Source organism: Glandiceps talaboti, chromosome 9 (assembly GCF_964340395.1).
Source record: "Glandiceps talaboti chromosome 9, keGlaTala1.1, whole genome shotgun sequence".
Taxonomy (NCBI): domain Eukaryota; kingdom Metazoa; phylum Hemichordata; class Enteropneusta; family Spengelidae; genus Glandiceps; species Glandiceps talaboti.
In genome coordinates, this window is record NC_135557.1 from 3409520 (window position 1) to 3436215 (window position 26696).

The following is a 26696-nucleotide window of genomic DNA, read 5'->3' on the forward strand; positions in this document are numbered from 1 at the left end:
TAGGGTGAAAATATTTAAGAAAAGTTTAATACCATTATGACAGTTAAAACGGTTGGTGCATCTGATTGTTGGTTTAATGCACGAGTGACCGGGGGGAGTCCTTGGGGTTTCCCCCTGGCAGATCTGGAGGGTTTTTTGTTTCTATTAAGGCAATTTTTAGGTTATTCATAGCCTTGAGGTAATATTTCCAATCTTTGAAAAGCTAACGTAAATGTAAGTTTTAAATGGGTTTCCCATGTCACAAAAAATGGGCCCGTAACACTTGGTATAGGGGCATTAATATTGCATGTATAGTAAAGTCACCGGTATGTTAGAGAACTTTAGGTGGTTATACCTAGTGTATAATAGAAACTGGAATCTGATGAGATGTGGTGATTTGTAGTGTCAATAACATGTAGTGTCCAAAATAGAAAGTGTATTAATCCCTTCTGACAAGTTCATAGTGTCGAGTAGGGAACATTTTAGATTAACTTCTTTTATAAACTATCTATGAAGATTACCATTACGAAACCTTCAGGTTCACTTTTGCCCCAAAGTGCAATCTAAGTGAAGCACTGATTGTGAAACAGCCAAGCATTTACATGACAAGTTCGGTAACTAGTGTGGTAGCTAGGTAATACATGTATATGTATATGTATATGTATAGTTAGGTTTGAACTCTTACGTGAAGTAATATTAAAGAATAATGAATGAAACAGGGACAAGAACAAATATTTACATGTACCACATTTCAGACAAGGCTATATGCCATTGTAGAAAAGGATTTTTTTCGTCCATCACAATCCAAAACACCATGCCCCCCCCCCCCCATCCACAATTTTCAAAACAGAATGATCCTCTCCTTACCAATCCACCCCTACCCCTCTCCCAGGCGGAAGAAACTAACCGGTCCCTAATTTCATCTTAAGCATGAGATACTTTGTTACTACCAGAGAATAGAGTGAAGGCTGTACATGTTGACCTAGTGTCAACAGGATATCTCAGTTCAGGGTATATTTGCTGACCATTGTGTGACTTGTAATCTTCTTTGAGCTAATTAAGTATTTTGTATCATTTCATTTTAACAAGATAACTGTTTTATTGTAAATAATTATGTACTCATAAGTAGAAGTAGAATAGAAGAAAGCTAGTGCTGATATTGTTCTATTCACCACTATACAGATGCAAACTACATCCTGAATTACGTTACTATGACAGTTTGAGATGAGATGACAGCTGTTAAACTCTCTGTTAAAGTTTTGTACAATCATAACACACACCATGTAATACTGTCAAGTAAGAAATTACTTTTAACCATTATGTTTGTTGTGATATAATTGACGAAAGCCAAACCATAGCAGTGTACTGCCAAGTTTCAATTAAAGAGCACTGTATTTCACTTTTGTTTATATACAGGTCTTTCTGGGTCTTTAAGTCTTTACTTGCCTTTAGACTTTCTTTGTTTGTATTTACTTCACTGTATATTGATGATACACTCCAACCGGAAAATAAAAGAACATGTTGGCACTTCAATTAACCTCTCCGTGTCAATTATTATATCTTTGACTGTTCGATGAAAGAATTGTCCCAGTTGTAACTAGATTAGTTTATAAGTAATAAGTATGCAGTGAACACTAAGCCACATAAACTTTCTCTTCGACTCAATCCTGGAATGACTCTTCTTAGCTTTATGTCTTACTAACAATAAAAACTTCTGTTGGTTAATGGTAAAAGTCCAGTCAGACTTATTTCTACCTTTAGTACACTTGTATTGATTACTGCTATCAACTTAAAGGAAAAGTCCAGTCAGACTTATTTCTGTCTGTAGTACACTTGTATTGATTACTGCTATCAACTTAAAGGAAAAGTCCAGTCAGACTTATTTCTACCTTTAGTACACTTGTATTGATTACTGCTATCAACTTAAAGGAAAAGTCCAGTCAGACTTATTTCTACCTTTAGTACACTTGTATTTATTACTGCTATCAACTTAAAGTAAAAGTCCAGTCAGACTTATTTCTACCTTTAGTACACTTGTATTGATTACTGCTATCAACTTAAAGGAGAAGTCCAGTCAGACTTATTTCTACCTTTAGTACACTTGTATTGATTACTGCTATCAACTTAAAGGAGAAGTCCAGTCAGACTTATTTCTACCTTTAGTACACTTATATTGATTACTGCTATCAACTTAAAGGAAAAGTCCAGTCAGACTTATTTCTACCTTTAGTACACTTGTATTGATTACTGCTATCAACTTAAAGTAAATGTCCAGTCAGACTTATTTCTACCTTTAGTACACTTGTATTAATTACTGCTATCAACTTAAAAGAAAATTCCAGTCAGACTTATTTCTGACTTTAGTACACTTGTATTAATTACTGCTATCAACTTAAAGTAAAATTCCAGTCAGACTTATTTCTACCTTTAGTACACTTGTATTGATTACTGCTATCAACGTAAAGTAAAAGTCCAGTCAGACTTATTTCTGTCTTTAGTACACTTGTACTGATTACTGCTATCAACTTAAAAAGACAATTCCAGTCAGACTTCTACCTTTAGTACACTTGTATCGATTACTGTTATCAACTTAAAGTAAAAGTCCAGTCAGACTTATTTCTGCCTTTAGTACACTTGTATTGATTACTGTTATTGTAACAAATTGCAAGGGTAACCTCTCTTGTTTAGGTAACCCTCCTCCATGTTACTCTCTCTCTCCACTCTGTACACGGGATCGACTTGGACTTTTAGGGAATTAGCTCAAACTACGCACAATGTCCATGGTTAACCTGGATCATTTTGGAAGTTGCCACGGAGCAGATCGAAGCTCCTGACCTCGGACCGTCTCTTCCAAAGACTGAATCCATCATTTTATTATTCCATCAAATTCTTATAAACATAAAATATACAATACTCAAATGATTGGGTAATAAAATAATCAGTATTGCCGTCGCCTTAATTCAATGCAAATGATATTGACAAATGTGAAAACTAGCTAAACAATGTGATCACGTCATTGTTCTTCCAACTGTCTGTAATCAGTCATTATTTGACACTGTTGATCTTTTAATAACTTAATGTTGTCATCTTAGAAGAATACTATTCGCGCAATGCAAACATTTGTTCTAAGTGTTAATTCATGACAGCTGAGAGTTCACGGTGACCTCGCAAAACATCAAAACTTAGCGAATATTAAAAAGTTGTATTCTGTCATCCGTAACACTATCAACTTAAAAGAAAATTCCAGTCAGACTTATTTCTACCTTTAGTACACTTGTATTAATTACTGCTATCAACTTAAAAGAAAATTCCAGTCAGACTTATTTCTACCTTTAGTACACTTGTATTAATTACTGCTATCAACTTAAAGTAAAAGTCCAGTCAGACTTATTTCTACCTTTAGTACACTTATATTGATTACTGCTATCAACTTAAAAGAAAATTCCAGTCAGACTTACTTCTACCTTTAGTACACTTGTGTTAATTACTGCTATCAACTTAAAACAAAGGTCTAGAGATTTAATTAAAATGTTTAGTTTTATTACATTTCAAAAAACTGTATCGATGCTAAAATACAATTTTCATCTCGATAAGAATGATATAAAAATCTTATAAAAGCGGGTAATTTCACATTTCTTTAAAACTTTGCGAGCACCCGCCACCCACTTCTAATAATACAAAAATAAAGGAAAACAAAAATACAAATTTCAATGTTTTAGAGTCTATGTTCATTGTTTTTGTGATTTTCTTCTTATTGTTTGGAAACAAAAGTATAAAAAAAACAGTGAAATTGAACACACAAAATGCCAATTGAGTACATTATTCGTCCGAGTACTCGGCTCAAATTGAGAAGGTCGGATAACACCACAATCTGTAATCCAACCCACCTATAACAGGGCGGTAATATTTTATTTACATTCCGATGGATCCTTTATATTAGAAAAGAGGTTAGACTGCCAAAATATATGAGTGTCTTGCAAAATCAACTGTTCTGTGAATATAGTAGAAACATGCTTCAAGGTCGTTCAATCAACAACGCCATGCTGTTATGAAGATAATATCACCACGTAGTTGTCGTAACAATTAGCGAACAACTAAATTACCATCTTTCACCGGAAGGGCAATCACTTCTACACAATTTCACATACAGATTATGATCGAAGTCTTTCAGTTCAATATACTCCTGTAAAATAAATATAACCAAACATAGAATGTGTCAGTTCACGCGCCAAACACGCTGTCCTAAGATTAAGCTACAAAAGAATCAACTGTTTTGTAAATAGTGCAAATAATTAGATATTGTTTCCCCAATACTTTTTTTTTTGTTCAGCCAAAGAACTACGCCCTCCAAGTGACCTAAGGGGTCTTGTCACTACGAGCCGCTAGACGACCTGTGATAAACCCTTAGGTCACTAGGATTTTCCTGCTGAATAAAGAAAAAATTAATGTAGGGGGGGGGGAATAATTATACCACGACAAGCATAGTTCATGAAAAATCGGGAAAAATAATGGCGATTTGGTACGTTTTGACTCAAATTTTCAGCACTGCAGAATTTGTAACATAGATGCTGGTTGCCGTAATGCAGACTGACCAGAGTATACAATCCATATTTTCTGTTCAAAGAGAATATCTTGGTTTGTGCATGGTATAATAATGACAATTAACATGCAAACATTGAAATTACATTATGCATAATTCCTAAATAAATCAATATCCGTGACGTCATGCATACTTAGTGAATATTTTTTTTAAGATCATATATGACGTATGATTAAATTACTCAGTGACGTCATGTTTGGATTTTGTATATGTATTACAGACTTAAAGATTTTTAAAATATATGGTGAGACCTTTGTTGATATACAAATTACGTTCAAATTAGTAACTGTTATATTTTGGTGAAATACGTTAACGCCTGGCGGTGGCATTCCCTGGATGGATGGGTGGGTACCCTTGTTTGTTAACGAAATTTCATGTGTACCCCTTTTCCTGGAATATTTCAATGAAAAACAGATGTTTCTAAATAGTAAGGTGATGTGTAGTTCTAGGTATATTGACACAAATATACCTAATAAGCATGCCTATAGCTACAGAAAGTTATACTATTGAATATTGCGCAGACAGCAATGATAACATCTCGGCCTCCTTGGAATGAAGTACTGGCTACTAAGTAGCTACTGAGGATAAAATAATACAGTAAATAAATAAATAAATAAATAAATGTCATTACAAATGAATGAAAATTTTACAACTTGTTATTTTGAATGTCAATAAATTGTTTTAAAGCCAACTCACATTATTATAGATGTATGTATAGTCTATTATAGATGTATGTATAGTCTATTATAGATGTATGTAGTCTATTATAGATGTATGTATAGTCGATTATAGATGTATGTATAGTCTATTATAGATATATGTATAGTCTATTATAGATGTATGTATAGTCTATTATAGATGTATGTATAGTCTATTATAGATGTATGTATAGTCTATTATAGATGTATGTATAGTCTATTATAGAATGTATGTATAGTCCATTATAGATGTATGTATAGTCGATTATAGATGTATGTATAGTGCATTATAGATGTATGTATAGTCGATTATAGATATATGTATAGTCTATTATAGATATATGTATAGTCTATTATAGATATATGTATTCTATTATAGATATATGTATAGTCTATTATAGATGTATTTATAGTCTATTATAGATGTATGTATAGTCGATTATAGATATATGTATAGTCTATTATAGATGTATGTATAGTCTATTATAGATGTATGTAGTCTATTATAGATGTATGTATAGTCGATTATAGATGTATGTATAGTCTATTATAGATATATGTATAGTCCATTATAGATGTATGTATAGTCCATTATAGAATGTATGTATAGTCTATTATAGATGTATGTATAGTCCATTATAGATGTATGTATAGTCTATTATAGATGTATGTATAGTCCATTATAGATGTATGTATAGTCTATTATAGATGTATGTATAGTCCATTATAGATGTATGTATAGTCGATTATAGATGTATGCATAGTCGATTATAGATGTATGTATAGTCTATTATAGATATATGTATAGTCCATTATAGAATGTATGTATAGTCTATTATAGATATATGTATAGTCCATTATAGATGTATGTATAGTCTATTATAGATGTATGTATAGTCTATTATAGATGTATGTATAGTCTATTATAGATATATGTATAGTCTATTATAGATGTATGTATAGTCTATTATAGATGTATTTATAGTCTATTATAGAATGTATGTATAGTCTATTATAGATGTATGTATAGTCTATTATAGATATATGTATAGTCCATTATAGATGTATGTATAGTCTATTATAGATGTATGTATAGTCGATTATAGATATATGTATAGTCTATTATAGATGTATGTATAGTCTATTATAGATGTGTGTATAGTCCATTATAGATATATGTATAGTCTATTATAGAATGTATGTATAGTCTATTATAGATGTATGTATAGTCCATTATAGATGTATGGATAGTCTATTATAGATGTATGTATAGTCCATTATAGAATGTATGTATAATCTATTATAGATGTATGTATAGTCCATTATAGATGTATGTATAGTCTATTATAGATGTATGTATAGTTCATTATAGATATATGTATAGTCTATTATAGATGTATGTATAGTCTATTATAGATATATGTATAGTTCATTATAGATGTATGTATAGTCCATTATAGAATGTATGTATAGTCTATTATAGATGTATGTATAGTCTATTATAGATATATGTATAGTCTATTATAGATGTATGTATAGTCTATTATAGATGTATGTATAGTTCATTATAGATATATGTATAGTCTATTATAGATGTATGTATAGTCTATTATAGATATATGTATAGTTCATTATAGATATATGTATAGTCTATTATAGATGTATGTATAGTCTATTATAGATGTATGTATAGTTCATTATAGATATATGTATAGTCTATTATAGATGTATGTATAGTCTATTATAGATATATGTATAGTCTATTATAGATATATGTATTCTATTATAGATGTATGTATAGTCTATTATAGATGTATGTATAGTCGATTATAGATGTATGTATAGTCCATTATAGATGTATGTATAGTCTATTATAGATGTATGTATAGTCAATTATAGATATATGTATAGTCCATTATAGATGTATGTATAGTCTATTATAGATATATGTATAGTCAATTATAGATGTATGTATAGTCTATTATAGATGTATGTATAGTCCATTATAGATGTATGTATAGTCTATTATAGATGTATGTATAGTCTATTATAGATATATGTATAGTCGATTATAGATGTATGTATAGTCCATTATAGATATATGTATAGTCTATTATAGATGTATGTATAGTCCATTATAGAATGTATGTATAGTCTATTATAGATGTATGTATAGTCGATTATAGATATATGTATAGTCCATTATAGATGTATGTATAGTCTATTATAGATGTATGTATAGTCCATTATAGATGTATGTATAGTCTATTATAGATGTATGTATAGTCTATTATAGATGTATGTATAGTCGATTATAGATATATGTATAGTGCATTATAGATGTATGTATAGTCTATTATAGATGTATGTATAGTCGATTATAGATGTATGTATAGTCGATTATAGATGTATGTATAGTCCATTATAGATGTATGTATAGTCCATTATAGATGTATGTATAGTCTATTATAGATGTATGTATAGTCGATTATAGATATATGTATAGTCCATTATAGAATGTATGTATAGTCTATTATAGATGTATGTATAGTCCATTATAGATGTATGTATAGTCTATTATAGATGTATGTATAGTCCATTATAGATATATGTATAGTCTATTATAGATGTATGTATAGTCTATTATAGATGTATGTATAGTCTATTATAGATGTATGTATAGTCATTATAGATATATGTATAGTCTATTATAGATGTATGTATAGTCTATTATAGATATATGTATAGTCTATTATAGATATATGTATAGTCTATTATAGATGTATGTATAGTCTATTATAGATGTATGTATAGTCGATTATAGATATATGTATAGTCTATTATAGATGTATGTATAGTCTATTATAGATGTATGTATAGTCTATTATAGATATATGTATAGTCGATTATAGATGTATGTATAGTCCATTATAGATATATGTATAGTCTATTATAGATGTATGTATAGTCCATTATAGATGTATGTATAGTCCATTATAGATGTATGTATAGTCCATTATAGATGTATGTATAGTCCATTATAGATGTATGTATAGTCCATTATAGATGTATGTATAGTCCATTATAGATGTATGTATAGTCCATTATAGATATATGTATAGTCCATTATAGATATATGTATAGTCTATTATAGATGTATGTATAGTCCATTATAGATGTATGTATAGTCTATTATAGATGTATGTATAGTCGATTATAGATATATGTATAGTCCATTATAGATGTATGTATAGTCTATTATAGATGTATGTATAGTCCATTATAGATGTATGTATAGTCGATTATAGATATATGTATAGTCCATTATAGATGTATGTATAGTCGATTATAGATATATGTATAGTCTATTATAGATGTATGTATAGTCCATTATAGATATATGTATAGTCCATTATAGATGTATGTATAGTCGATTATAGATATATGTATAGTCTATTATAGATGTATGTATAGTCCATTATAGATATATGTATAGTCTATTATAGATGTATGTATAGTCGATTATAGATATATGTATAGTCCATTATAGATGTATGTATAGTCTATTATAGATGTATGTATAGTCTATTATAGATGTATGTATAGTCGATTATAGATATATGTATAGTCCATTATAGATGTATGTATAGTCTATTATAGATGTATGTATAGTCGATTATAGATATATGTATAGTCCATTATAGATGTATGTATAGTCTATTATAGATGTATGTATAGTCTATTATAGATGTATGTATAGTCGATTATAGATGTATGTATAGTCCATTATAGATGTATGTATAGTCCATTATAGATGTATGTATAGTCTATTATAGATGTATGTATAGTCTATTATAGATGTATGTATAGTCCATTATAGATGTATGTATAGTCTATTATAGATATATGTATAGTCGATTATAGATATATGTATAGTCGATTATAGATATATGTAGTCTATTATAGATGTATGTATAGTCGATTATAGATATATGTATAGTCTATTATAGATGTATGTATAGTCGATTATAGATGTATGTATAGTCTATTATAGATATATGTATAGTCTATTATAGATGTATGTATAGTCCATTATAGATATATGTATAGTCCATTATAGATGTATGTATAGTCGATTATAGATATATGTATAGTCTATTATAGATGTATGTATAGTCCATTATAGATATATGTATAGTCTATTATAGATGTATGTATAGTCGATTATAGATATATGTATAGTCCATTATAGATGTATGTATAGTCTATTATAGATGTATGTATAGTCTATTATAGATGTATGTATAGTCGATTATAGATATATGTATAGTCCATTATAGATGTATGTATAGTCTATTATAGATGTATGTATAGTCGATTATAGATATATGTATAGTCCATTATAGATGTATGTATAGTCTATTATAGATGTATGTATAGTCTATTATAGATGTATGTATAGTCGATTATAGATGTATGTATAGTCCATTATAGATGTATGTATAGTCCATTATAGATGTATGTATAGTCTATTATAGATGTATGTATAGTCTATTATAGATGTATGTATAGTCCATTATAGATGTATGTATAGTCGATTATAGATATATGTATAGTCGATTATAGATGTATGTATAGTCTATTATAGATGTATGTATAGTCTATTATAGATGTATTTATAGTCTATTATAGATGTATGTATAGTCGATTATAGATATATGTATAGTCTATTATAGATGTATGTATAGTCGATTATAGATGTATGTATAGTCGATTATAGATATATGTATAGTCTATTATAGATGTATGTATAGTCCATTATAGATGTATTTATAGTCTATTATAGATGTATGTATAGTCTATTATAGATGTATGTATAGTCTATTATAGATGTATGTATAGTCTATTATAGATATATGTATAGTCTATTATAGATGTATGTATAGTCGATTATAGATGTATGTATAGTCGATTATAGATGTATGTATAGTCGATTATAGATGTATGTATAGTCTATTATAGATGTATGTATAGTCCATTATAGATGTATGTATAGTCTATTATAGATGTATGTATAGTCGATTATAGATATATGTATAGTCTATTATAGATGTATGTATAGTCTATTATAGATGTATGTATAGTCTATTATAGATGTATGTATAGTCGATTATAGATGTATGTATAGTCTATTATAGATATATGTATTGTCGATTATAGATGTATGTATAGTCGATTATAGATATATGTATAGTCTATTATAGATGTATGTATAGTCTATTATAGATATATGTATTGTCGATTATAGATGTATGTATAGTCGATTATAGATGTATGTATAGTCTATTATGCTTTAAACGTCGTTGATGCTACATTTTCTACAGATGTGTCACAGGATGTTCTATAGATAGAATGTTACAAACCAGTCACTGTGATGGGTGTGTTTCTAAGTTGGACTTAAAAACAATCACAGTTTTTAAAACCGTTGAAATAGTATTTCTCGACCTTCCTATATTTAACGTTATCAAGTAGATGTATTGTTACGAAAGATTGTATGTATTAATTGCCAACAAGAAAGTAGCAAAGCTAAAAGGGAAAAGGTGTCTCACATTCGAAAGGTGTTGTTTCATCTATAAACGAAATAGTAATCCATACCTTGCTAGTATCGTTTGCCAAGTCTTTCACCTTCTCACAGAGATTAGCAAACGATGGTCGTTCGTTTTCAAGTCGCCAACACAACAACATCAGTTCATAGCTAAACAGAACAACATCAGTTCAGAACAACGTAACCAAAAGAAAGGTTAGCTGAAGGTTAATAAGGATAGTCCTTGCTGATTCTATTCGTATACGAAATAATACTTATTTATCATTAAATGAATATCTCAAATATTCCTGTATTGGGCATACTTGGCCTACAAATGGTTTGCCGTATCAATCCAACATATCTGAAAGGAAAAATCCAGTCAGGCTTATTTCTAGAACACTTGTATTGATTACTGCTATCAAATTAAATGAAAAGTTCAGTCAGACTGATTTCTACCTTTTCTGCTCTACAACTTACATTTCATCACGGCAGTGTTGTGGTTGTGGCATCCTGTATCCACGACAAAGTCGATCTATCAATGTTCTTCCTTCGCCTTGTGGTATCTCAGGATAAGGAGTGGAGGCTGAAAATGATCACATCCATGAAAAAGTGAAATAGCAGAGAGAGAGAGAGAGAGAGAGAGAGAGAGAGAGAGAGAGAGAGAGAGAGAGAGAGAGAGAGAGAGAGAGAGAGAGAGAGAGAGAGAGAGAGAGAGAGAGAGATGCAATCATTATGGATTGCAACTGTGTATGTATATATGTATGTATGGATGGATGTATGTATGTATGTATGGATGGATGGATGGATGGATGGATGTATGTATGTATGTATGTATGTACGTATGCATGCATACCACACCTTATGACTTACCTAGTGTAACGATCTCACAGAGTACCACACCTTATGACTTAATTCCCTTGTGTAACGATCTCACAGAGTACCACACCTTATGACTTCCCTTGTGTAACGATCTCCCAGAGTACCACACCTTATGACTTACCTAATGTAACAATCTCCCAGAGTACCACACCATATGACCAGACGTCACTCTTTGAGGTATGCGTAGCATACTGAAGTGATTCCAACGCCATCCACCGCAAGGGTAACCTCGTCTGTCAAAATATAAATACTATTAATATTAATAATGTTAGCTATTGTATAGCCCTTTCCCAAAACATGACCAGAGCACTTTACAATTATTACCTCTGAGACCTATAATAGTAACCCTTTCACCCTTCCTCAACTCCCTATGGGAATACAGTTCACTGCAGCCTTTATAAGCGCATAGGATTAAAGCATTCACATTGCGATCTCTATCCTACCAAGTACCCAATTTTCAAAACGTGATTTGATTGGGGCATAATCGTCGGTCAAATTTTGCCCAGTGATTTTAGCCACTCATTTGGCAGCAGCGATGTTAAATCCTACATAGTGTAGATTCCCATCTTTTCCCTTGTTCAATATAAAAATATTTTTTAAACAGAGGTCAAAGTGATACCAAAATTTAGTCATTTTACAATCCAATATGGTCGACGAATCCAATATGGCCGCCAAATATTGTGCTATATTCATTCCAGAAAATAAAAATTTCCTTGAAAACAAGACGGTGAACCCCAAAAACGAAGGAACAAGCTTTGATATGGCAAAGTTTGAGGAAAATTGGACTGCTTTGATTTTAAGAGAAATATGCAGTCGATCGAGGCATCATCTGAAGAGGTAGACAAAAAAGTCAGAAAACAAATAAGTCTGAACTCTAGCTACAATTTCGGTAGAGCGCGGCACACGTTGGAATCGTACCTCTTTTTTGTTTCTTTGTTTGTTCATGTATGTGTGTGTGTTTGTTTGTTTGTTTGTTTGTTTGTTTGTTTGTTTGTTTGTTTGACTAGCAGGTTAGTTTGACTGGTTATAAGGGTTTCTTTGTTTGCTGTTTGTTTTTTAATTGTTTGTTGTTGTTGTTGTTGTTGTTGTTGTTGTTGTTGTTATTCTTGTGTTGTTTTTATTGTGTAGTCATCACTTACCTGTGTATGTCTTTGATAAATATCTGAGTCTCGTACAGTCCTTGCCAATCCAAAATCTGAAATCTTGCAAACTTTATCATCCCCAAGCAGAATGTTTCTGGTTGCTAGGTCCCTGTGTATAACCTGTAACAGAAATTAAAAGTTGACTTACTAGTAGATGTTGGGAAAGGGATACGTCGGGTTAAACGTAATGGAATTGACTCAAACTTACACAGAGATTTATCGTTGAGTGCGCTTAGTTAAACGAGTGATTATTAAAAGGAAAGGCCTTCAATCTAGTTCAAACTATGTGCATAATTTCAAAGGGGACCAAGGTGTGGGGATGCATTTTTTTTATTCTTAGCTGGCCCCCAAAATCCATTTCGTCTAATTCTGCATAACGCGACCTCTCTGATATAGTCATACTAATTGACAATCCCGGTTGATAAGAGACACTGGGGAATTGTTGGATTAAACCAGAAGTTAGGAGTTCCCCACCTTATGAAACAAATACCTCAAAGGTACGAAGCTCCTAACTGTGTTCATCACTGTACATAGAATTGTATGTTACCTTCAGGTTAGCGATAAAGCTCATCCCATCGGCTATCTGTTCACCAAATTGGAGCAGTTCTCGTGTGGTAATGTACTCTTGAAATGTGCTTCTTTTATCTGTTTGAGATCGTCTTATTTCTAGAAGATAGTTCTCCAGACTACCTCCAGGTATTAATTCAAGAATGATTGAGATTGGTTCTAGACAAAAAAGACATTCATTCTGAAATTATTGGTGATGTACCAATAAGGTGCATTTGTATGCGTGCGAATAGCTGGATTTATATAGCTGAATACTGGATTTATTTCCTGGTTGTTCTACATCACGACAAAGCCTTGCTACCTCGTTGACGTTGGGCATATAGCGCCCGAAATATAAGTCATAGTCTGGGTTCGAACCCATTCAGGGTTGTCAGTGACCGAGTGGTTAAACCACTTGCCTCTTACAACTGCGGTCAGGGTTCGAACCCATTCAGGGTTTGATCAATTTATCACGCTGTAAGTGAGAAGCGTGTCATTCTGTTTGACTCTACCGTACATTTGTACAACGCAGGTTTTCCCCGGATACTCTGGTTTGCTCCTGCACTAACACTGAACATTCCTCCGTTATTGGCCAATACGCCGTACGTGTTGAATGGCTTATAATAAGTAAACAAATACATCTGCTATTGCCACTTAGAAACATATATATTTCGAACAAACCACTTGTCCTACTTCAGTGCCTACACTGGACATGACAGAATGATTAAAGTGTGTCATTAAAGTTATGTCACATTGGTCACATGACACTCACCTGACAGTGTGACACATCCTAACAACGATACTATATTTGGATGTATTGACGAAAATGACTTCATGATTGACAGCTCACTTAAGAAATTTTGCCTATCTCCAGGTGTGGCATTTTCTGTGAAATTGAAAAAAAAAAGTATCTGTAAATTGAAGCGGTTAACTCGCGGTTATGTAAAAACAGTAGTGAGATCAATAGTGTAATACTATGGCAGTCAGCTGATTCACTCAATTATCCCTTGGGGCCTTTTGCTATGAACTCTAATTATTAGGGATACTTACTAGGGGTGCAGACATAAAACTTTACATACATACATACATACATACATACATACATACATACATACATACATACATACATTCTTACCTTTCAATAGTTTTACTGCTACTTGCAATTTTCTCCCTTTCCCAGTAATGTTCATCACTGCCCTAGTTACTATCCCAAACTCTCCATAACCAAGTATTTGGTTCTGATATACAATCAAAGTACTTGGTTCTGTTTCCCATCCATCACAATTAACAGATATATGACCATTGACATACACATGATCAGAATCAAGATTTGTGACGTCTTTTACAGAATCACGTGGTCCTGTTGCACCGAGGTTTACTGGTTTCAAGTAACCGTCGTCATCGCTCGAAATACTTCCAAAGACCTTTCAAATATATGTAATTAAAAAAATGGCGTCAATGGCATTGTAGCACAACTGTACAGTTTTTAGAAATATTTATTCACATGTTGATCCATGCTAGGTATAGGTGTTCATTTGCTGAATGATTATTCAGTTGCCTATCCAACCATGTTGTTATCTTTGCAATATGAGGTATAAGTGTTCATTTGCTGAATGACTGTCCAGTTGCCTATCCAACCCTGTTGTTATCTTTGCAATACAAGGTATAAGTGTTCATTTGCTGAATGATTATTCAGTTGCCTATCCAACCATGTTGTTATCTTTGCAATATAAGCGACCTTTGATATGGGTATGGTGATGTTGCTGACATATTTGCATACATTTCGAATGTTTGTTCACTTGTCTATGAAGCCCTGATGTCATCTTTGCAATATACGTGATCGTTTGGCTGTTGTTATGGGCGTAGTCTCGTTGCTAGGCAAATTTACATAAATGTATGAATGTTTATTCACTTGTCTATTAAACCTTGTTGATATCTTAGAAAAGTACACCACCGTTTGGTTGTTGCTATGGGCGTGGTCATGGTTGCTAGGGATATTTGGATACATTTTCTGAATGTTTACTCACTTGCCTCCCAAATGATGTTATTTAACCAAAATATACTGCCATTTGGCTGTTGCTAAGGGCGTGGTGATGGTTGCTAGGGCCAATTGTGTCAAAATATTTTGAAGAAAATCTGCAGAATAACACTTCTAGAAACATCTCACCAAATTTCAGTCTCAATGATGAAGTACTTTTTTTGAGATAAATTTTTGACCAATATTCCCCTTTTTACACCTAGTTTGCATATTACTGATGAGATCATTATATGTTTAACATCTCTTCATCTATACATCCCCAGATGCATCCCCATTACATTTCAGCCCAATCTGCTGAGTAGTTTTGGAATTAAAGTTGTTTTTTACCAAAGATCACATTTTTTTACCCAAAACGCACATTTCTGATGCGATCATTTTCATTTGAGCAAATTCCCAACTAGACACCCAAAAGTAACATGACCACAAACTATCAAAGCAATAGGTTCAGCAGTTTTTGACTTTAAGTTGTTTACACACACACACACACACACACACACACACACACACACACACACACTTATCGATGCCTATAGCACTACTGAACCTTATCAGTTCAGTTGTGCTAAAAATAGCGTTTGTGTTTGTATTTATTTATATATATATATATATATATATATATATATATATATATATATATATATATATATATATATATATATATATAGGTAGGCAGACAGATAGGTAGGTAGGTAGGTAGTTAAGTAAGTATGTGTGTGTGTGTGTGTGTGTGTGTGTGTGTAAGTAAGTAAGTAAGTAAGTATGCATGTATGTATGTATGTATGTATGTATGTATGTATGTATGTATGTATGTATGTATGTATGTACGGATGGATAGATGGATGGATGGGGGGCTTCTGTTTGTTTGTTTGTTTGTTTGATTGATTGATTGTTTGTATGTTTGTTTGTTTGTTTGGTTGGTTGTTTACAGTACATACATATCAAACACACACACGTATATATATATATATATATATATATATATATATATATGTGTGTGTGTGTGATAAATTCATGTTCTTGACATCGTATCAATTCTTGTTCTTCTGGGTGTATTATTGTTATCTTTTTACTCAACGAATTGTTGGCAAAACAAAGCTCACTTTGCTCTTTTTATTAAGGAGTGTGTGGATAACAAATAACTGTTTTAGCTATAATGAATATGGAAATGAGTTAGTGTTGTCATAGTACCGACTGATTGTTTACCGAGTCGTCATCCTTGTCCAATATGTCGTCCAACAGATGGTGCTGTTCTTTCTTCTCTTCGTTCCCAGCCTCATTTTCAGATAACTATTGTAAAAATGTTAAGGTGTGGTGGTTAAATTACGTTTAATTTTCATAAGGGTACGAATAGAATGAAATACGCAGCGATGATAACATAGAAAGTGTATAATATCTCAGACATGTACATGTCTGGGACGATATATCGTGTTGCTGTACTAAGATTTGCATACTTACAATTAGATATTATTCCCTATAAATTTCCTCGTTCAACCAAGGAAATATGAGTTACCTAAGGGGCCTTGTGACTTCTCGTTTAGCGACTCATGGCGACAACCTGAGGTCACCGAGAATTTTCGGCAGAGAAGAAAATCTTTGAAGAAAAATATAATTATATCTCTTCAAGCAGCAAAATTTAGGAACAATCGGGAAAAATGATAGCGATTTAGAATATTTTGACAGATATTTCGAGTACAACAGAATTCATGACGTAGACAGAAAGGGGGTTTTCTACAACCCTGTATGATGTCGTCACCTCTAGTAACAGGAGATATGACAAATGGCATATTTAGCTTCCAAAGCCTTGGTGTACACTGCGGCAATGTATTATAGGAAATAAACGATTTTAGAATGTGGTATTGGCTCCTAGCATTGTTTATTTTCCTAGCCACATTGCACGAAAAAACAGCTTTCTGGGTTCTCTAAGCATATAAAGAGAAACAGCTCAGACAAAACTAAAGCATTCGGTACAAAACGCCGGGTACAGGCCAGGCCAGGTCAGGTATCGACTGAATATATTTTTGGGGATTCACATTCAGATACAAAAATGTGAATCCATTATTATATTTGGTGTAGATTATCGATTACTTGTCAGGTTATTCTTTCTCGGTAATTCAACAGCAGTTATCTTTGTTTTCAATATCATTCTCGTCCTTGTACAAACTGGGTGCATTTAAGAGTAATAACGTTTTTTCCAACTGCAGGCACTTTTAGAATGTTACACATGAAAAACAACAAACTATGGCTGACACTCGTTATGGGATAGTAGTCGCATATCATGAAGTTTCAGTATTTATTGATAACACAGGATGATTAGCACAACTAAAATATGCCGTTGCAATATGTTTCGGACAAAAATGTACGAAAATGGCTTGGATAAAATGAAGTGACAACTGTTCGTTCAAGAACAAAACGTTTTTGTCATCCTCGAAGATAAATAGTGGTCTAGAAGGTGACTCTGTTTCACAACTAGAAATCTGTCACCCTAACTCGGAGGGTAAAAATTTGGCAGTTTGCAAAAACTGATAAAAACATCACGAAAATTAATGTCACCCGTATGTCCTAATTTTTGTTGAGATGTCATGTTTAGGTAAACGTGTTCCGGATGAAAAGGTCAAAGGTTATTCAGTGGGTGATATAACATATAATTATAGTCACTGTAATAGTCATAACAATTTTTAAGTTGAAACATTGTGTGTAATAATAAGAATATTCCAAAGATAGCCATAAAATCAGGTCAGGTGATGGGTACATTCTTTGCTTTGTAATTGGGGATTTCCATCATTGGGTGTGCATCTATCATTTATACTCACTTGTTTTGTATGAATTGTAACAAATAGACTTTGAGTTCTACTTGCCAACTACATACTCTGTGACTGCATGCTCCATGTGAGCGATAATTAAAATTGGTAATTAATGGCTGTCAAGAGAAATATCGCTTAGGCGATTCTCAGTATTTATAGAGATTTTTAACAGAATGTGAACATATTCGAGTACTTACATTGTTGAATTAGCATTTATAAAAAAAATGAAGTTCTAAGTCCCAGAATCAATGGTATAAAGGAGTTATCCCACCGCTGCCACCACGTTGAAAGTGTTAAAGGCATTGATTATTTCCCCAACAACTACTACGATCACAGTAAGCTTATATTTATGTGAAGACACTGTTCACTATATGCCACATGATTGTCAACAGCAATTTGATTATGATCTGAGACCAACCTAACCCAAGGCAACACTGGGCTCTTCATTACCATGATTACAAGGATGCTATAGTAATAGTGAAATACGTTGTGAGCACCTCATGTACATAGCTAATAGCAAAGCAATGTACAGTGTCAACAATATTAATTTTTTAGGGCTTAGTAAGTGTGCACCTACCGGCTATATTGCATGGAATTTGCATACAGCTATGCATAGATGCCAAATCACAAAATAACGCTAAGTTAGACAATACAGTTAGTAATACAGTTAGTGATGTGACCCTTCCCTAATCCCATTTTCTAAAATATGGCCCAAGAACCGATTTGTAAAAATTGACCCCTTGTAATTACTGAAGGCTCCCTATAAGCTAAGAGTTTTCGACTGCATACAGTTAGGCTTGTTCACTCATGATAAATGGCCCTATTTATGATAACTATGATAGATGGCGCTATTTATGATAGCGAAGAACTTGTGGAGAATTAGCGTCCAGTTCGTTCCACATTACCAATACAAGTATGCACAACTTACAGTCAGACCTGAATCTGCAATCAAACTGTTTTCATTCTCATCCCTTTGATTTATACAATTTTGATAATCTTCTTGGTCATCATCGTGACCATCGCTTTGCATTTCCTGGAACAAATTGAAAATATGTACTGTGATGATTTCATCTTTAAATCTCTCTCTCTCTCTCTCTCTCTCTCTCTCTCTCTCTCTCTCTCTCTCTCTCTCTCTCTCTCTCTCTCTCTCTCTCTCTCTCTCTCTCTCTCTCTCTCTCTCTCTCTCTCTCTCTCTCTCTCTCTCTCCCTCCCACAATCTGACAATATTTTGTACTTGGGTTTGTGCACGTGCAGTAAACATGTGGCAGATGATCAGAGTGTCCTTGAAGTTGGCTTCATGTGAATCAGATCAGATATGTAGGTTGGCGATAGTCCATTCAGAGATTTGTAAGTAATTAAATAATGATTTCACAATAAACACACATCTAAATGGTGTATAATGGCGAATAGGTGCTTGAGATGTTTTACCTGTTATCAAATTGAATGAGCTACATACAGCACATTTCGTGTTAGTGTTCGCTGACTCTGTTTGATACAACAAGAAACCAATAAGAAACTGCAAGTTACACTTTAAGATACAGCTTCTGGCGACATTTTGTCTAAATGAAATGAACTACCGAGCCATCCGCGCCCTCGAGTTTCAGTTGATTTTATTTAGACCAAATATAGCAAAATATTCTAAAGTGTACGATATGCAGTTTCATAGTTTTTTTCTTTGTGGTTGTATAAAACAGCACTAACATAAACTAGGGTGTTAAAGTTGTAAGAGGTTTCCTTTCGGTGAAATTAAAGACTTACAATATCAATGCTGTCAACAGTCTGGTGTCTGACGTACGATTTCTTTTTCATCTATAATGAAATTAAAAAATGTCTTGATTTTATTTAAAATCTCAAATGTTATTTGAATAGTACAATAATGCGTATAGTCTGTGTTATCCTGAGCTTATACTTTGGAATAGGACAGTAGACTTATTGCCTGGATGAATATAGTAGACTTATTGCCTGGATGAATATAGTTAACTTATTGCCTTGATGAATATAGTACACTTATTGTCTGGATGAATATAGTAGACTTATTGTCTGGATGAATATAGTAGACTTATTGCCTGGATGAATATAGTACACTTATTGTCTGGATGAATATAGTAGTACACTTATTACCTGGATGAATATAGTTAACTTATTGCCTTGATGAATATAGTAGACTTATTGTCTGGATGAATATAGTAGACTTATTACCTGGATGAATATAGTAGACTTATTACCTGGATGAATATAGTAGACTTATTACCTGGATGACTATAGTAGACTTATTACCTGGATGAATATAGTACACTTATTGCCTGGATGAATATAGTTAACTTATTGCCTGGATGAATATAGTAGACTTATTACCTGGATGAATATAGTAGACTTATTACCTGGATGAATATAGTAGACTTATTACCTGGATGAATATAGTACACTTATTACCTGGATGAATATAGTACACTTATTGCCTGGATGAATATAGTACACTTATTACCTGGATGAATATAGTAGACTTATTACCTGGATGAATATAGTAGACTTATTACCTGGATGAATATAGTACACTTATTACCTGGATGAATATAGTAGACTTATTGCCTGGATGAATATAGTAGACTTATTACCTGGATGAATATAGTAGAATTATTGCCTGGATGAATATAGTACACTTATTACCTAGATGAATATAGTACACTTATTACCTGGATGAATATAGTACACTTATTACCCGGATGAATATAGTACACTTATTACCTGGATGAATATAGTAGACTTATTACCTGGATGAATATTGCCTGGATTAATATAGTAGAATTATTACCTGGATGAACATAGTAGACTTAATACCTGGATGAATATAGTACACTTATTACCTGGATAAATATAGTACACTTATTACCTGGATAAATATAGTAGAATTATTACCTGGATGAATATAGTACAATTATTACCTGAATGAATATAGTACACTTATTACCAGGATGAATATAGTAGACTTATTACCTGGATGAATATAGTACACTTATTGCCTGGATGAATATAGTACACTTATTGCCTCGATGAATATAGTAGACTTATTGCCTGGATGAATATAGTAGACTTATTACCTGGATGAATATAGTACACTTATTACCTGGATGAATAAAGTAGACTTATTACCTGAATGAATATAGTACACTTATTGTGTGGATGAATATAGTACACCTATTGCCTGGATGAATATAGTAGACTTATTACCTGGATGAATATAGTACACTTATTGCCTGGATGAATATAGTACACTTATTGCCTGGATGAATATAATAGAATTATTACCTGGATGAATATAGTACAATTATTGCCTGGATGAATATAATAGAATTATTACCTGGATGAATATAGTAGACTTATTGCCTGGATGAATATAGTACACTTATTACCTGGATGAATATAGTCAGTTATTACCTGGATGAATATAGTACACTTATTGCCTGGATGAATATAGTACACTTATTGCCTAGATGAATATAGTAGAATTATTACCTGGATGACTATAGTAGACTTTTTACCTCGATGAATATAGTAGACTTATTACCTGGATGAATATAGTAGACGTATTGCCTGGATGGATATAGTACACTTATTACCTGGATGGATATAGTACACTTATTGCCTGGATGAATATAGTAGACGTATTACCTGGATGGATATAGTACACTTATTACCTGGATGGATATAGTACACTTATTGCCTGGATGAATAAAGTACACTTATTACCTGGATGAATATAGTACACTTATTGCTTCGATGATTATAGTAGACTTATTGCCTGGATGAATATAGTACACTTACTACCTGGATGAATATAGTACACTTATTACCTGGATGAATATATTACACTTATTACCTAGATGAATATAGTACACTTATTACCTGGATGAATATTGCCTGGATGAATATAGTAGACTTATTATCTGGATGAATATAGTACACGTATTGCCTGGATGAATATAGTACACTTATTACCTGGATGGATATAGTACACTTATTGCCTGGATGAATATAGTAGACGTATTACCTGGATGGATATAGTACACTTATTACCTGGATGGATATAGTACACTTATTGCCTGGATGAATAAAGTACACTTATTACCTGGATGAATATAGTACACTTATTGCCTCGATGATTATAGTAGACTTATTGCCTGGATGAATATAGTACACTTACTACCTGGATGAATATAGTACACTTATTACCTGGATGAATATATTACACTTATTACCTAGATGAATATAGTACACTTATTACCTGGATGAATATTGCCTGGATGAATATAGTAGACTTATTACCTGGATGAATATAGTACACGTATTGCCTGGATGAATATAGTAGAATTATTCCCTGGATGAATATAGTAGACTTATTACCTGGATGAATATAGTACACTTATTGCCTGGATGAATATAGTAGACTTATTGCCTCGATGAATATAGTAGACTTATTGCCTGGATGAATGTAGTACACTTATTGCCTGGATGAATATAGTACACTTATTGCCTCGATGAATATAGTAGACTTATTGCCTGGATGAATATAGTACACTTACTACCTGGATGAATATAGTACACTTATTACCTGGATGAATATATTACACTTATTACCTAGATGAATATAGTACACTTATTACCTGGATGAATATTGCCTGGATGAATATAGTAGACTTATTACCTGGATGAATATAGTACACGTATTGCCTGGATGAATATAGTAGAATTATTCCCTGGATGAATATAGTAGACTTATTACCTGGATGAATATAGTACACTTATTGCCTGGATGAATATAGTACACTTATTGCCTCGATGAATATAGTAGACTTATTGCCTGGATGAATGTAGTACACTTATTGCCTGGATGAATATAGTACACTTATTGCCTCGATGAATATAGTAGACTTATTGCCTGGATGAATATAGTACACTTATTACCTGGATGGATATAGTAGACTTATTACCTGGATGAATATAGTACACTTATTACCTGGATGAATATATTACACTTATTGCCTGGATGAATATAGTAGACTTATTACCTGGATGAATATAGTAGACTTATTACCTGGATGAATATAGTACACTTATTACCTGGATGAATATAGTAGACTTATTACCTGGATGAATATAGTACACTTATTGCCTGGATGAATATAGTACACTTATTGCCTGGATGAATATAGTACAATTATTGCCTGGATGAATATAGTAGAATTATTACCTGGATGAATATAGTAGACTTATTGCCTGGATGAATATAGTACACTTATTACCTGGATGAATATAGTACACTTATTACCTGGATGAATATAGTAGTACACTTATTGCCTGGATGAATATAGTAGACTTATTGCCTGGATGAATATAGTAGACTTATTGCCTGGATGAATATAGTACACTTATTACCTGGATGAATATAGTACACTTATTGCCTGGATGAATATAGTACACTTATTGCCTGGATGAATATAGTAGAATTATTACCTGGATGACTATAGTAGACTTATTACCTGGATGAATATAGTAGACTTATTACCTGGATGAATATAGTAGACGTATTACCTGGATGGATATAGTACACTTATTACCTGGATGGATATAGTACAATTATTGCCTGGATGAATATAGTAGACGTATTACCTGGATGGATATAGTAGACTTATTGCCTGGATGAATATAGTACACTTATTACCTGGATGAATATAGTAGACTTATTGCCTGGATGAATATAGTACACTTATTACCTGGATGAATATAGTAGACTTATTACCTGGATGAATATAGTACACTTATTGCCTGGATGAATATAGTACACTTATTACCTGGATGAATATAGTACACTTATTACCTGGATGAATATAGTAGACTTATTGCCTGGATGAATATAGTACATTTATTGCCTCGATGAATATAGTAGACTTATTACCTGGATGAATATAGTAGACTTATTACCTGGATGAATATAGTAGACTTATTACCTGGATGAATATAGTACACTTATTGCCTGGATGAATATAGTACACTTATTGCCTGGATGAATATAGTACACTTATTACCTGAATGAATATAGTAGACTTATTACCTGGATGAATATAGTAGACTTATTACCTGGATGAATATAATACACTTATTACCTCGATGAATATAGTACACTTATTGCCTAGATGAATATAGTAGACTTATTACCTGGATGAATATAGTAGACTTATTACCTGGATGAATATAGTAGACTTATTACCTGGATGAATATAGTAGACTTATTACCTGGATGAATATAATACACTTATTACCTCGATGAATATAGTACACTTATTGCCTAGATGAATATAGTAGACTTATTGCCTGGATGAATATAGTACACTTATTACCTGGATGAATATAGTAGTACACTTATTGCCTGGATGAATATAGTAGTACACTTATTGTCTGGATGAATATAGTACACCTATTGCCTGGATGAATATAGTACACTTATTGCCTGGATGAATATAGTAGTACACTTATTGCCTGGATGAATATAGTACACCTATTGCCTGGATGAATATAGTAGACTTATTGCCTGGATGAATATAGTAGTACACTTATTGCCTGGATGAATATAGTAGTACACTTATTGTCTGGATGAATATAGTACACTTATTGCCTGGATGAATATAGTAGACTTATTGCCTGGATGAATATAGTAGACTTATTGCCTGGATGAATATAGTAGTACACTTATTGCCTGGATGAATATAGTAGACTTATTGCCTGGATGAATATAGTACACTTATTGCCTGGATGAATATAGTAGACTTATTGCCTGGATGAATATAGTACACTTATTACCTGGATGAATATAGTAGACTTATTACCTGGATGAATATAGTACACTTATTGCCTGGATGAATATAGTAGACTTATTGCCTGGATGAATATAGTACATTTATTGCCTCGATGAATATAGTAGACTTATTGCCTGGATGAATATAGCACACCTATTGCCTGGACGAATATAGTACAATTATTACCTCGCTATTATTACACTAATAGACGTTTATTGCATCCCCATGTTGTATAACACAAGGAGTAATACGACGTCTACTAGTGCCCAAACAAAGCCAGACAATAAGTGTTTTATAGCACATTATGTTCTCACACATAAATTCTTTTCAGTCACAGCAAATCCCCGAAAAGACTCCCCTGCTATATGCATAGTGCCCTAGGGAAATAAAGCACGACTGGGGCCTAGCTCTATGTAAATTGATCTCTGTGGGTTACAAGTCCATACCATGTGACGTGTTCTAAGCCAATCACTGACAGCTGTATGAAAACGGTGTGTTATAAAACACTTTATACTAACCGAGCCTATCTTGAAGCATCGTATCAGAGTACAAACTATCAACCCCAAGATAACAACTACTGCTGCCACGGATGCACCCATAACGATATTATCAATATTCACATCTGATGGTGTCGATTTTGTTGATAGTCCTTCCATCGGGAACAATCGGTTTGTACTTGCTGGACGATCGGTTGTCGTAGCAAGTCTTTTTTTGATCAGCGACTTTCTACGTGAATTAGTAGGTGTTGATTTAGTTGTCGACGATTTTGTATTGACTCGTCCGCCTTCTGTCGGTAAAATTGTCGTTGATTTGGAACTGTTTAAAGATGTCAATGCTTTTGATGAAATAATGAGAAAAAGAAATTAAAGGAGAGAGAGAAAGAGAGAGAGAGAGAGCAGACAGACAGACAGACAGACAGACAGACAGACAGACAGACAGACAGACAGACAGACAGACAGACAGACAGACAGACAGAAAGAAAGAAAGAAAGAAAGAAAGAAAGAAAGAAAGAAAGAAAGAAAGAAAGAAAGAAAGAAAGAAAGAAAGAAAGAAAGAAAGAAAGAAAGAAAGAAAGAAAGAAAGAAAGAAAGAAAGAAAGAAAGAAAGAAAGAAAGATTGAATTATTGGTTTCAGGGAAGGAAAGGAATGCAAATTAAAGTGAACGAATTTGTTAAGTTGCAACTAAATATCACAAATTCTGACTCTAAAAGGCACAACAGTAACAACGAATTAACAAAGCACATAAACATCCTTCTTGTTGTAAGTTGGAAAGATGTGCGATTCCAACGCTGCCTAATACGAGGACGCCCTCACACGCACGGATAAGAAAAGCTACATCGCATTTATGAAAGGGACAATATTTTGATATGCAAGCGCACGACTTAGCCAGTGAATATCATTATGTCAAAGAAAGAAACCATGTGTCTATTTTTATGTTGTATCTTCAACTATATGTTTTTAATACATGGAAACACGTCACCGTAATTTCTCTGATAAGAGATAATAAAAAAAAAATTATCTTGTATGGCATTTGTACGAAGGTTTATTAGTGACACGTGGGATTTTTATTTTATTTTA

At 32.7% G+C, this 26696-nt stretch overlaps 1 protein-coding gene across 4 annotated transcripts in view; it reads right to left on the reverse strand.

Annotated features, from left to right (window-relative positions):
* Positions 1-2355: 2355 nt before the first annotated feature.
* Positions 2356-26696, reverse strand: part of LOC144440084 (uncharacterized) — a 38486-nt gene continuing 14145 nt past the window's right edge. The window contains exons 5-16 of one of the 4 annotated variants that reach the window (XM_078129339.1): positions 25637-25905; positions 20026-20076; positions 19196-19300; positions 16655-16753; positions 14564-14852; positions 14201-14314; positions 13430-13608; positions 12880-13002; positions 11862-11973; positions 11339-11444; positions 10933-11032; positions 2356-4162 (exon numbers count right to left, since the gene is read on the reverse strand). In XM_078129339.1, coding sequence (XP_077985465.1) covers positions 4079-4162; positions 10933-11032; positions 11339-11444; positions 11862-11973; positions 12880-13002; positions 13430-13608; positions 14201-14314; positions 14564-14852; positions 16655-16753; positions 19196-19300; positions 20026-20076; positions 25637-25905 — 1631 coding nt within the window. In that variant the 3' untranslated portion in view covers positions 2356-4078. Of the gene's footprint in view, positions 4163-10931; positions 11033-11338; positions 11445-11861; positions 11974-12879; positions 13003-13429; positions 13609-14200; positions 14315-14563; positions 14853-16654; positions 16754-19195; positions 19301-20025; positions 20077-25636; positions 25954-26696 lie in introns of those variants that run through there. The other 3 variants (XM_078129338.1, XM_078129337.1, XM_078129340.1) reach the window with 3 other exon arrangements.